General features: G+C 33.2%; 1 protein-coding gene across 4 annotated transcripts in view; it reads right to left on the minus strand.

Annotated features, from left to right (window-relative positions):
* Window positions 1–14991, minus strand: part of LOC140449413 (uncharacterized) — a 37860-nt gene that overhangs the window by 10804 nt on the left and 12065 nt on the right. For 3 of the 4 annotated variants that reach the window (XM_072542576.1, XM_072542575.1, XM_072542574.1), the window contains exons 4-8: window positions 14124–14329; window positions 13135–13661; window positions 12501–12696; window positions 6682–6903; window positions 6080–6592 (exon numbers count right to left, since the gene is read on the minus strand). In XM_072542576.1, the coding sequence (XP_072398677.1) occupies window positions 6080–6592; window positions 6682–6903; window positions 12501–12696; window positions 13135–13661; window positions 14124–14329 (1664 nt within the window). The remainder of the gene's footprint in view (window positions 1–6079; window positions 6593–6681; window positions 6904–12500; window positions 12697–13134; window positions 13662–14123; window positions 14330–14991) is intronic. The other variant, XM_072542577.1, reaches the window with a different exon arrangement.

Here is a 14991-nt window from a genome sequence, read left to right on the forward strand (position 1 = left end):
CAAAAAACTTGTTTTTTCTCAAAAGGCTAGTTTTATATCAATCCACCCTCGTATACGGTAATTTTGTAGAGTAATGAAAAAATTGTAATTTCTGATAGGTACTTTGGTGATTTTTTAGATAAGTTTTTACCGGTAAGCGAATAAACCAAACGTGTGCCTTTTTCAACCTGTAATTATTAATATCTAAAAACCTCATCACAGCCCTTAACTATTTTTGCTTATTTCTCTGAGCTAAAATTCCGTCCGCTGATTATTTGCACCCAGTTAACATTATTCAACAATTTACTTTTCTATTACGTTTTTTTTTCTACTCAAATAACTTAAAACTATATAATTAATTGTTGGTATCAATAGAATATATCAAACAAACACGGCAATACGTTGAAGGGTTTGAGTTCAACGTGTTTATTTAATTCGTATAAATCTAATACCGATACATGTGCAAAGAATCAACGGACCGAAGATATTTTACCAAAATTTAATACATTTTAATAAAATACTGCTCAAAAACAATCAAATCCATTGATACTTTTATGAAATTGTTACAAATGAAGCATTTAAATCACTATTACCTTGTACGGTATTTGTCAAAATAAAGAGTACCGAAATTTAGGACACTGAGGACCTACAGTCCTTTCAACTATAATCTTTTTTTTTGTGCACTGAAACTATAAGGCAAACAGCTGAATTGGAAGGCACACGTCACTAATCCTACTACAGTTTTGTTAGGCTGCTAAAGATTGGTAGGCAAGAATAGGAACAACACTATATGACTTAAGAGTGTAGGCGAAAAATTTCGGTCCAATGCTTTTAAATGTATTCATTTTTTTCGAATCCTGAGAAAACTAATAGGTATTTTTGAAAAATTTATACGCAGAATGAAAGACTACATTATTACTGAGGGCCGAAAGTCCCTGAAAACTTCTATAATGTTTATTTTAATAAGTTACAAGGGTGAAAAAAAAAAGAGAAAATTTAGTGTGATTTTTAATTTCAAATATCTCATTCAAAAGAAATTGTCTGTTTATTCTAAAGGACTTTCGGCCCTCGGTAATAATAAATTCTTTCATTCTGCGTTTAAATTTTTCAAAAATACCTATTAGTTTTCTCAGGATTTAAAAAAAAATGAATGCATTTAAAAAGCATTGGCCCGAAATTTTGCGCCTATGCTCTTAAGTTCGTTTTACAGGTTGCAATTATACCTGTAAGACGCAAGAAAGTTGCCTAAAAGCATGCGCAGTATGTCGTCAGCTGATTATTTCCTGTAACTCCTTGCAATTGCGCGATAATCGGTTTGGTGCCATTTTCTCTGAAAGTTTTCATGCAAGTCTATGGGAATTTGTAATGAAGTTTGATTTTTCCACAATGTCAATGGTCTTATACACCATCTCCGTTTTCGGCGTTCTAAATTAGTAAGTAAAAGGTTGGCTGTAGCAATAATAATACTTAAGGTTGCTGCTACTGCCTTTTCCTTTTATATTAGGCTATTTTTAAATAGACTTGGCATTTCAAGCAAGTTCCAACAAGTTTTCTTGCAAGCTGTAAAGCGGTCTTTACAACCAAATTGAGATCATTCCATTCATATACAGATGGTCTGTAAATTGACAAAACACTCTACGTCACTTACGACAGGAATCGATGCGACAAAAGGCAGCAAAAGGGAACAGGCGGTTACTAGAACATAAAATCCTTGTACATAATATGTTGCTGACATATTCGTTTTTCATTCATATTCACTTTGATAAAACCTCACGGCTTTTCATGTCCATTTCTTGGAATTTCAACCCTGTATATATGTATTCTAGAAGTCCAAGCCAGATAATTAGTACAAATTCAACTGAATAGTCTGCCTACAACGTCGAGCTTGACTGAGTATCACTGCGTCCGCATTTTACTTGTTGCGGAAAGAAGACTGCAACGAAAGCAATATGACTGCTTTAACACGAAGTAGTGGGATAGGTACTGAGACAAAATACGCAGAAATATCAACAACTGAATACAATATGTTCCCAGAAATTCAATACACGAGTTCTAACTAATGAATTCCATTCCTGAAGACGTATTACCTCTTGATTCGATAAAAATCGTTTCCAATGCTCAGAGGGAGCTAAATCTGGCGAACAGAGTGGATACTGTAATAATTCGCTGATTTTTCTGACGGGGTTTTGAGTTATGTGAGTGGGAGCGTTGTTTCGATTTTTTTTTTGTAAACCAGTTCTGTTTTTGTCATAGTAACAATCTGAGTTTACTGTTTTATCAGATTTGGAGATAATCCACAAGCAAAATCCTTTTGTATCCCCAAAAACTTATGCTAAATCTGCCAAACCATTGCTCGACAGCTTTCTGGACCCTTATTCGCTTTAGGGCCGACGTACGAATTTTAAACGACTACTTAGCCTTTGGTTTGATTTATAATCATTGTGTCTCATCCATTGTGATGAAATGGCGCCCAAAATTATTTTCGTTCTTTCTAAAATGCTCCCAAAATTACTGAGTAGGCGCATTCGAATGAATATGTGTTACATCGTTAACTAATGCGTCACCAATTCTGCCTACATATTCTGAAATCTAAAACTTCCGTGAAAATATCGCTCACACTGTCTAATGACATACTGTAGTATCTACTGTAGTAAAACAAACGTCCAGGAACTTGTTTCAAATTGACAAATCTACATGAAACTTCACACTTGTTCATCAAACAGTGGTACCATCTTTAGAGATCTCTAAAACGATCTAACAACGCCATCTCTTATCGAACGAAAAAACGTCTTCAACAACGATATACCTTTGCATAAAGTATTTCTAGTGGAATGATAGGCAATTTGATAAAGAAACAGTAAATTACGAAACAGTAAGTTAAAAGAAATAGTCCAGTTGTTGAAATTGGAGTCATCATCATTCAATCTCCGCTTATCCACTGCTGGACATAGATCTCCCTCATAATTTTCCATCTATTTCGATCTTGTGCCTCTTGCATCCAATTCCTATGACAACGTTTTAGATCGTCAGTCCAACGTGTTGGTAGACGACCTCTGCTTCGGTAGGCATCATCTCTTGGTCTCCATTCCAGTATCCGCTTTGTCCATCTATTATCTGTGAAATTGGGGTACTATGGTGCTATATACAGAGTATTATGCTCTCTTAACAGTTTTGAAAAGCACTTCTGCAACTTTTTAAGGCGCCGCAATCAGTAATAGGATTGATGCAAAGCTGTGTATTTGATCGAGAAGTCTGGACATGAGAGATGCAAAGAGTGAAAAGGAAGATCACCAACCGCAACAGTTCTGCTGTAATGTGCTCTCGTTTTTGGGCTAACTATATTATATTAGATTGGAAAAGCTCGAAAAATTTGTCAGTTCAGGCAATTAAAGAGATTTTTTTATTCCACGAGATACCAACATCGGTTCGTTGTTACTTCTAGCAAAAAGTACTCATTTATAAATTATAATACCTGGACGGTTTACTTTGACAAATACTTCATTTTAAAGCTAACTACCTAAAAATAAGTTCATTCAATTGTGAAAGACAATCCCCTTGTTAAATATAGTGTTATTAACGAGATCATTAAAAATTAAAAATGGACACCAAAAATTAGTAAATCTTATAAAATACATTGTAAAGAATGAAAATAGCGAAATAAATTTAAATGAAACAATATTCTTAAAGAATTGCCACCTTACCTTTCTTGTGAATTCAAAAATTAACAGCTCTTTTCATTTTCTTTGGTTTTCATCCCTGTAGGTGCCATCCCTACTCCAGAAATCGTCAATAAAATGAAAAAGTAATTCATTTTAGCATACAGAAGTAAAAAAACAGCTAAAACAGTAGATCCTCAAGGATTTATTAATACTGACGAATTGAAAAACGGTACAACGGTAATTGGAGTATACTGTGCAGTTTTATTGGGCCATTTCGTCTCCGATTTGAGAAAACAGCCACCCTATTCGCCAGATTTCGCCTATTGTGACATTTTCCCTTCTTAAACCTTAAAAAAAGCAGTTTCAAGAACGAAATGTTGCAACAAACGAGCAGATCATAGCCGAAACTTTACGCCATCTTGAGGAGCTCGAACAAAATAATCTTTAAATATGATTTTTTGCATATATGTGAATTTTAATGAAACGTGGGTCCATTTCTAGACATCAAAGTAAAAGTAGTAGAGAAAACATAACGAAGAGCCATCGACGGAGGTCAAGAGTAGATGGAGGCTGTTTTACGAGATGTGAAAGATACAATTCATATAGATCACTTAAAAAAAAGTATAAAAGTGTACTGTGCAGTTTTTATTGGAACATATCGTCGCCGATTTGAGAAAACAGCCACCCTATTCGCCAGATTTAGTCCGTCGTGACTATTTCTAGTTCCGAAACCTTAAAAAAAGCGGTTCTAAGAACCAAATGTTGCAAGTAACGGTCAGAAAATAGCCGAAACTTTACGCAAAACTGAGGAATTCAAACAAAATAATCTTGAACACGATAAAATGAAACCCGAAAAATTTTTTTTTTCGCATATACGTGAATCTTAATATAAGGTGGGTCCATATCTAGCCATTAAAGTCGAAATCGTAGAAAAAACATAGCGAAAGGCCACCAAAGAAGGTCAAGACTAGATGGAGACTGTTTTACGAGATGTGAAAGATATAATTCATATTGGTCACTTGAAAAAGAGAGTTTAAAAATAACCGCCGTGTACTGTGCAGTTTTATTGGAGCGTTTCGTCGCCGATTTGAGGAAACAGCCACCCTATTCGCCAGATTTAGCCCATTGTGACCGTTTCTAGTTCCAAAACCTTAAAAAAGTGGTTTCAAGAATCAGATTGAGCCCATTATGACATTTCTAGTTCCCAAACTCTAAAAAAGTGGTTCCAAGAAGCAAATGTTGCAACGAATGAAGAGATCATAGTCGAAACTTTACACAAACTCGATGAACTCGAACCAAATAGCGTTTAAAGAAATAAAGATTTTGTCAAAGAATATTATAAAATGTTCTGAGCCAATTTGTCGTTTCCAAATCATAAAAAATGGCTCGAAGGACCAAATGTTGCAACAAACTTCGAGTTTATAATTTCCAAATAGGAGAATGCTTTGTTTCAATTTACTTCGACGTTTTAAGTATTGACATATCAATCCAGTGTTTAGCTTGCTATTAATATCAAAAACAATAAGAGAAATACACAAATAATTGTTTTGGTAATAAAATAAATTTATAATTGCTGTAAGGTGGCATTTCTTCGAGATATACACAATTTCAGATTAACAAATCTAAAGATTGTAAAGGTACAGAGTGTTTCCATAGCAATACGAAATATTTTCGTGGGCGACACTTCATTTAAATTTAAAATTAATAGATTTATAAAAAATGTACGAAAAGATTTGTTTTGTGTACGAATTTTATTTTATGTTCTTAGTGATTAATTTCATTTTCTTCTTGTGAGTTTTGTTTAATCACTAACTATTTTATACCAGCATCAATTATTACTTTATAATTTTCAAATCAAAATATTCCGAAAACGGTACACAGTATCGAGTTTTACCAAGAGTACCTTTTTCGTGTAAAATTGAATGATGTTTAAGTTTACTTGAAATTTTGATTAATAATTATACTCTTAAAAAAGTTATATTGACTAATACTTAGTACGATCCGTGTAACTAGCGCCCTCTATGAGAAACAGATATAAAATCAAATTCATGGGATGTATCAGCTTCCAAAACATATTCGTATAAATTACAATGTTGCCAGTAGTTTCGGCAAAATCGTAAAAAACGCGTAAATTTTTTTTTCTTCAATGCCCTGTATCTTGAAAGCGGATGGCGTTACAAAAATTTTTTACTAAGCAAACCCCAAGTATTTTTCAGTTTTTTACCTACCCTAGAGACGGGGTTACCTTTTTTTGAAACACCCTGTATCTATAGGAATTTTGTCCTAAAATTTAACGACGGATCCATCACTTCGGAAACACCTTGTACAAATAAAAAAAAAAAGCGAAAATGACGAGAATGATAAGATTTAGTAGAATGGTGTACAGTCCAAAGAAATTAGTAACGATAGTAACTAGAATAATTTCATAATATTCTACTTACAATGGTACTCCTTGGGAGACTCGTAATGTCTGTCAGAATCAAATAAAACGGAGGCACCATAATAGTCCTTACCATAGTTTCTGGGAGTTCCGTTAGAAATCGGCTGTTGCTGGGTTTGCTGTTGCGCTTGGTACATGCTGTTGGGGCTGTACGACTGTTGGTAGACCTGTCCGTTCTGGTAATGTGAGAAGTTGTTGTAATTGTTCCTCTGGTTTCTCTGCATCGCATCGTTTCTCATGTTATTGGTAATTCTAGGCCCGCTATTGGGCTTGAACTCGCCGAAGCTCTTTGAGTTCGTCCAAGTCTTCACTTTGTTGGCGGAATTTTGACTGCTAGGCGAAGAATTGTCCTTATTTCTGTTTTGCCAACGGTGTTGCTTAGGGTTGGTGTTCTTGGCTTGTTGGGCTAAGTCGAGCAGTTGTGGGTTCACTACTTGACCCGCTTCTTCCAATACAGCTATCAAGTCTTTGGCTTGGCGTTGGTTATTTGGAGTAAAGAAAGCGTATGCAGTACCTGTAATAAATCGTCAGTTGCAACAACATAATACTATCATTTTAGCGATATCTGTAAATAATCAAGTGTAAGGAGGTGTGAGTTATTACCTGCTTGTTGACAACGTCCCGTTCTACCTATACGATGAACGTAGTCTTCACTGGAATTGGGGTAATCGTAGTTTATTACATATTTGACATCCTCGACGTCCAATCCTCTAGCTGCTACGTCGGTAGCTACTAAAATGGACGATTTACCAGAACGGAACTCGTTCAGTACGTAATCACGTTCGGGCTGTGACTTGTCTCCGTGCATTGAAATTGCGGAAAATCCTGAAATAAACGGTGTCGTAATTTACAACGAATTAAAAATGGTGAAATTAAAAAAGTCATCAAAATAGGGCTAAAAATAAAAAAAAACTGAAATACTTTAAATTTGACCAAAATTTTCTGTTGCGTTTTTTTTGCATCTGAGTGTAGAGTGTCTTCCAACAGGACGGCGCAGGTTGCCATACCTCAAAAAAGAGTTTAAAATGGATTGAAGACCATGGCATACCACTTATGGAATGAGTTTCTAACAGTCCCGACTTGGTTTGCCCTATTCTTCCCAGATAGAAACTTGTGGCGCTAAACGAAAAAAGCTTTAAGAAAAGATCCTGTCAGGTCCGTCAACGAATTGAAGGAAAAATTGCAAGAAATATGGGATTCGTTTACATTAGAATTTTGTCAGAACTTGGTAAAAACTATGCCTCGAAGAAAAGTAGATGTCATTAAAAATAAAGGGGATGTAAAGTACATCCACTAATAATTTTCCAACATAAACATGTCTCATTCTGGTATTAAAGAGACCGCCTTTCAAATCAAGGTTGTCAGACATATTTCCTAAAATTCCTAAGGTTATATTTAAAAAATATTCTCTATTCGTTATTATTCAATTGCTAGTCAACGAACGACACTCTTAAAAAATGATATGAACATATTCCCAAAAAATATATCTATAAATTAATTAACTAGGTACTAATATTTCCATGGACTCTTCACTAATGAATTAAAGCAACCGTGAACGTTTATATATTCATCAACTTCATCAATTATATAAACTTCTGTGTTATCAATAAATAATGACAATTATTTTAATGACAGCCCGGAATTAAAAAATAAAGATTTGCACGTACAATCCCAAAGAATAGTTTTAAATATGTATGAGTGTTTGAAAAAAGAAAATATTGGGATGGCTGATAATGCAATTGTTTCGAGAATTCATATATTAACAAAAATCGGGTATAAGACGATATATACAATTATTAAATTAGGCACTGTTACAGATCATTCCTTAAAACGAAAGCGACCAAATAAAAAATTGGGTAGGATTGACACTGCTGCAAAAGACGTTATTCAGCGAACAGTTTACAATTTTTACAAAGAAAATAGAGTGCCTACTTTAGAACTGATTCGTGAAAAATTGAGAGATTTCCCTGAATATAATTATACATCTTTGGAAACACTGCGCGAGATTTTGATAAGTTGTGGATTTAAATATAAGAAATTAGATAATCGAATGGTAATAATGGAATCTCGGCGTATTGTTGAACTTCGACGAGAATATTTGAGTAAAATAAAACAGTATCGTAATTCAAACAGAAACATAATCTATTTAGACGAAACCTGGTTCGATACGCATGATGTTGTCAAGTACGGCAAGTACGTAACAAACAAGTGTGCGTTAAATACACCGTATTCACGAGGAAAACGTGTTATTATTCTTCATGCCGGAAGCAAAGATGGTTTTGTATCTAATGCATTGCTATTGTCGGCCAAAAATATAACAAAGTCTTCTGCCGATTATCACGAAGATATGACAGCCGATTTATTTGAAAAGTGGTTTGTTGAACAACTCTTGCCCAATATTCCGCCGAATTCAGTGATTGTTATGGATAATGCGTCGTATCATTCCCGCATATTAAATAAAATACCTAATAATAACACGAAGAAGGACGAAATTTTAAAATTTATGCAACTTAAAAACATCACTGTTCCTAAAAAGATTCCAGTAAAGAAAGAATTAATTAGAATGATCAAAAGTCGGAATTTTAAAAACGAATACGTTATTGACACCATTTGCAGCAGGCACGGCCATACTCTTTTGCGATTACCCCCATACTATTGCATTTTTAATCCAATTGAAATGGTTTGGGGTACCGTAAAAAAACGATTGCGAACATATAATCAGTCACCAACATTAAGCGCAGTGGCCATTGAGAATATTCGAGAAGTAATTAATGGCATTAATAGCGATGTGTGGAAAAAGTGCGAAGCTCATGTTGTAAAAATAGAAAACGAATATCCTGTTTTACCGGCAATAGCACCAATAGTTATCCAACCTGGGAACGATTCGACTTCAGAAGACTCTGACGATTCTTTTTAGTCCTTTTAATTAATTTCTTTACAGCTATCGCGATGCATCTTGAACACTAGTATTCATTATTATACAGTGTGTCACATTTAAGATGAAGACACCTCTATATATCAGCTATCAAAATACATACAGATTTAAAATTTTGCACAGTCATACATGTTGATAGTGCACATTTTTTTAAGACAGTGATCTGAAATCTTAATTTTAAACGCGGCTTACTGCGAATCCACAAACAATGTAAATTTTCGATATTTTGCTTCGCGTTAGAGAAATCGGAAAAACTTATTTGGAAAAGTTGTTCCACTTATTGTAACCGCACATACCAAATTTCATGACAAAATTCGCAATTTTAGTTTTTCAGTATTATTTGTAATCTCGATCATAAATCTACAATTGATGCATCTCGGGACAGCCAACTGTCCGTTTTAGAATCCTGACTACAATTGAAGATCTTATTTCCAAAGTGTCTTAAATCCATATAATGAAATCCATGAAATTACAGATTTTCATACAAATTTAACATACAAATTATACAATTTTACAATTTTCATATGCACTTTTAAATGGTAAATAAGAAGTTGTTTTGGTACATATAACTTTATTCTAGACTTGAAGAAATCTATAAAGTTTAAAAAAAGAAAATTAAATCTTATCTAAATATATATATATATATATATATATATATATATATATATATTAATCATCTTAAATGCGACACACTGTATAAAGTCAGAACAAAAAACAAAAAAAATATAAAAACAAAAAAGAAAAAAAAATAATAAAAACAAAATGAAAAAAAAACTAACTTTATATTCTTACTAACAAACCCAACCCTTTCGTTTCCTGGCAAGGAAGGCTCATACCTCCTCGTGTTCCTTGCTGGACAGACAATATTTTGAGATTTTCTGTCCTTGCTGGATAGACAATCTTTTAAAATTTTCTGACAGAATGAGCCATTATTTACAGATAATTGTAAAAAAATATTCTGGTTTATGTAAAAACTAAATAATAATTCCAATATTCTTATAAATCACTAAAATTAACAAGCTTTAATTTGAAAGAATTAATTTGTTATTTATTCGATATTCGATGTTGTGAGCCCGCTCCCATTTAAAAAAAAACTTATTCTGTCCTTTGAAGAGTCCTATTCAAAAATGCCCCGTTTAAACAAATCGAAGGTTGAAGGGTGCCGGACATTTATGCCGGAAACAATTCAAATTCAAAAGATCACCTTTTTCTGCTACGGAAAATATTGCCCCGATTTCTCACCAAAATCAATGTTGAGACTTTAGTTTAGATACTCTTGAATCTCAAAAATACTCATTTACATATTTTTCAAGCCTCGAAAATGCATATTAGGTATCGTATTTTTCGGATTTTAAATCGCCTATATCTTCAAAACTATTAACTTTTGAAAAAAATGGCATAGATCTTATTTAGAGTCACCCAAAAACCTAAAAAATATTTCTTGGAGCACAAAAGGTGATATTTTGAATTTGTTTAAAAAATTGTTTAAACAATTTCTGCCCAAAAATTGAGAAATTTTCCTGAATATAATTATGTAAAAATTAATAAAAATTATATAATTTTTCTTGAAATATGCGTTTGATGAACTGATCCCTTTTCTTAATTTCCACGCCAATGGTCGGCATTGATATCAAAGAATCTCAAAAGCCGACGCTTGGCAAATTGACATTGGAAAAAGTATAACTCAGTGGTAAACTTTCACATCTTTTTTTTTAACATTACATATTCAATGCGTTTTTTAAAATTTATGATTATTCTGTTTAATCAACAGTTTTCATTACGTTATAAAATATTTTCTATAATTAGGAAATTCAAAAATGTTGTTCCATTCATTAAAACTTCTAAAATTTACGTTGCGCTTTTATTTTTCTCCTCTAAAATTTAATTTTCTTATCAATTTAACGTCGAGCCCAATGATATGGGAAGGGGCTCGTAAATAGCGGATTTTTCAAGGCCAACTGACTCCAAATAAGGCGAAGACGATGAGTTTGCCGGCAAAATTATGACTACAAAATTACGTCAGAATCGTCATGAGTTTGTGCGTCGACATATCTAAGTATACGTAGATATATTATTACACTATCGAGACAAAGGAACGATCAAAATTGAAAGTTTTAAACCACAAACGGGTTCCAAAGAAGACGGAGACGGTGAAATGTACCGAAAAAGTGACTTCTACGATATTTTGGAATGAACTCAGAATCATTTACATTGATTACTAGGAAAAAGATAAAAACAATTATTCATAGTAGTTTTTGTGGCTATAATTTAGTAATTAATTTGAATTTGGATTATTACCACATCCTCTGTATTAAACTGATTTGGCCTTTAGTGACTTTTTTATTCGCAAACTTAAAAAATGGCTCGGGGGGTTTATAAAATGTGACATTTCTCGTTTTCAAACCTTAAAAAACGGTTCGGAGGACCAAATGTTGCAACTAACGCTGAGGCCATAAAAAATCCTTACAAAATCAACATACTGGTACGAACTGATAAAGGTGTTGTAAAAGTATATTAAAACGTGTTTTTTTTTGTCAGATTTGATTAAATGTAACATGTTTCTTTTCCAAACCTTAAAAAACGACTCGAAGGACCAAATGTTGCAACTAACGATGAGACCAAAGCTGAAACTTTACAACATCCTGTTGTTTTACTTGACGTGTATACATTACTACACTCATAAAAAACTTGAAAAAAGACTCCACCGACAACTTTTCACGTCAAACGAAGAGTAAAGTTTAGCAAAAAGTATTCAGCGAAGTTTGATTGCCGAAAACACCTATAGATGTTCTGAAACTTCCCGAAATTGAATTTTTTTATTTGTTTGTTGCCTGTATATAAATAAATATGGATGATCAAGCTATGCCTTCTGGTTTGCAACAACAGCAAGAGTGTATTTGGAATACAAACAAAAAACTGACTAAAAGAATTTGTAGACAGATACATCAAGCTCTAGTTCGAAAAGCAGTGAGAAGATTACCGCCTGATTGATGGTTAAATGATCAACAAGTACAAAGAACAAAATGGTGTGATGGTGGAATAATGGAAAAGATCATATTAACAAAAAAACGGAAGACGGGTATTGTAATAATTATTCCTGAACCTAATACCAACCACAAACTACCTCAAAATTATCGTCCAATCACTTTTCTTCCAGTAATAGGAAAAATTGTTAAGACAATTATACAAGGAAAATTATATGAAGAATTAAACCAACATATTCCAGCACACGAGTTTGAAGTTAAGGAAAAATCATCAACAATCCCTCCTCTTTAATTAGTAACATCCAATGTATAGGCAGCAATATTACAAAGACCGGTGTTTTCTTGGATATCAAGACCGCTTTCGACTGTTTAATATATACTATCAAAAATTTTCAAACATGTAGAAGATACATTATTATAAGAATGTTTATTTATAAGTAATTCACTAATATATTGCTGAACAAACGTTAATAAAAAATTAAGAATAATAAATGTACACTTACCTTCTCTTTTGACAACTTTTGTAATATCATCTACCTTCTTCTTGGTTTCTACGAAGATGATTATTTTGTTTTGTCTGTCAGAACCGAACTCCTTCAGGTATCTAATCAGTTTTTCTTCCTTTTCTAGTTCGTCGCAAACTTCTACTATTTGTTTTATGTTGTGGTTTGCAGATAGAGAGAGACCTCCAACATTGACCTATAGGGAAAATGAGAATATATAGATTTTTTTGGACATTTGTATAGACAGCATTCAAGAAAGGGTTACATAGTTAAAACGTAGTTTCATTGTATGTTTATTAATAAGTTATTTATTTATTTATTCCATGAAAGTACTAATTTCACATAAAAAAATGCTAAATATATAATTACAGACCATGAGCGAAGGCTACGTGAGGTCAAATTGGAAAAAAATATATAATACAAACACTAATATAATTATTTTGACACATACTGTGCAAACAATTTGTATATGGTTTAGATATTATCATTATTATCATTATAAAAAGTCTAGCAACAAAATGCTACCTTTACGAATAAACTTATATGCTGAGTGACAATCATAGAAAATTTTATTTCTTCTAAAAGACTAAACAAAATGCAAATAAATACAGATAATGGTAAAATTCAAACTTACCTGAATATAATTTTCTAAAAACTCCTCAGCTAATTGTTGTACTTGTTTGGGCCATGTAGCGGACCACATCAGGACCTGCCTGTCCGGCCTAATTTGTTGGATAATCTTCCTTATCTGAGGCTCGAAACCCATATCTAACATCCTATCTGCTTCATCCAAAACCAAGTAAGTACACTTTGCCAAGTTCGTAGTACCTTTTTCCAAGAAATCTATCAATCTTCCTGGAGTTGCTATCACAATTTCCACGCCTCTCTCCAGATCCCTAGCTTGGGGTCCTTTAGGAGAGCCACCGAATATACATGTATTCCTAATCATCGTAGTAGTGCCAAATTCGTGGGCTACTTTTTGTATTTGTTGAGCCAACTCTCTAGTTGGAGCAAGAATTAGTGCGATAGGTCCTTCTCCCCTTTGCGGTCTTGGTTGGTGATTTATATGTACTGCAGCTGGTATCATATACGCTAGAGTTTTGCCAGAACCAGTTTGGGCAATTCCTACCAAATCTCTACCGGATAGAACGACGGGCCAACCTAAATAAGGAAAAAATCATTCACTACTACATTTAAGTCAGTAGATAAATTTGTTTTTTACTTCTATATAAAAACTTGTTCTTTGATTTTTATAACTTTGGCATTGCTAATGCATAATTCACTAAAGCAAATAAGAAAAAACTATAGACCAGTACAAGTTTCTTTGTAATATAAGACCCTAGACAAATAAAAATCAGCACATTTTTGTTGTATGTAAAAATACATACAACCTTCAACCATTCATCTACTGGCGGAAACGTCACGAGAGATAATTACCTAGAATTTTGTTTTAAATGCTTTACTAGTACATGAACATAGCGAAAATGTGCATTATCAATCAGCAAATGTTAATAAAAAAAGACCCAAACCCATAAAAATATAATAATATATTAATTTAAAATAAATAATAATTTAAAATAAATAATATCTGGTGAATGTAATAAACAATTATAAAAATCATACCTTGTGATTGGATAGCAGTGGGTTCATTGAATCCCTGTTTCGACAGAACCTGCATGATATATTCTGGAAATTTGCCTTCTTCGAAACAAAAGTTTGGTTGTGGTATATCACTTCCTCTAACGATGATATCCATTCTGGTTCTGAAATTTTCAACATCTGAAGGTGTCCTGGCCAAATTCTGATGGTGTGGTTCGTAGAAATTTTTCCTGGAAGATTTAGAAAAGGTTGCAACATATAAATGATAGAATAGTTGATGTAGAACAAGAATATTTATGCCGTAGCTCCTTTTTGTATTAATACACAGGTCAGCATGTTAGGTTCTACCAGCTATACAGGAAAAAAAGTGTATAATATATACAATAAGTCAAAGACTGTTTGCACAAGACACAGAATTTGCTGTAGAATATGTCGAATAGATACTAAGAGAAGATTTGGGAAAGATATCATAAAGATCATGTTGTTTGACTATAAGAATCAACAGAACTAAACATTTGAAAATACTAGAGGCCAAGGGTGACACAATATCACCGAAACTTTTCAATCAGGCTCTGGAAGATATTTTTAAAAGATTAGAATGGGAAGAAAAGGTACAAAAATTTGTGGACAACGCTTGAACCATCTAACGTACGCTGATGACATCGCATTGATAACCGATAAAAAAGAAGAATTATTTGAAATGATGAAAGAACTGGACATAGAAGCTGGAAAGATAGGCCTTAATATGAATTACAGCAAGACCAAAATCATAACAAATACAGATGAAGACATCACAATGAGGATCGGACAAGATGAAATAGAACAAGTTCAGGATTATATATATCTGGGTCAAACTATAAAACTTAACAAAGAAAACCAAACAGCAGAGATA

The sequence above is a fragment of the Diabrotica undecimpunctata genome, chromosome 9 (assembly GCF_040954645.1).
Source record: "Diabrotica undecimpunctata isolate CICGRU chromosome 9, icDiaUnde3, whole genome shotgun sequence".
NCBI classification, from domain to species: domain Eukaryota; kingdom Metazoa; phylum Arthropoda; class Insecta; order Coleoptera; family Chrysomelidae; genus Diabrotica; species Diabrotica undecimpunctata.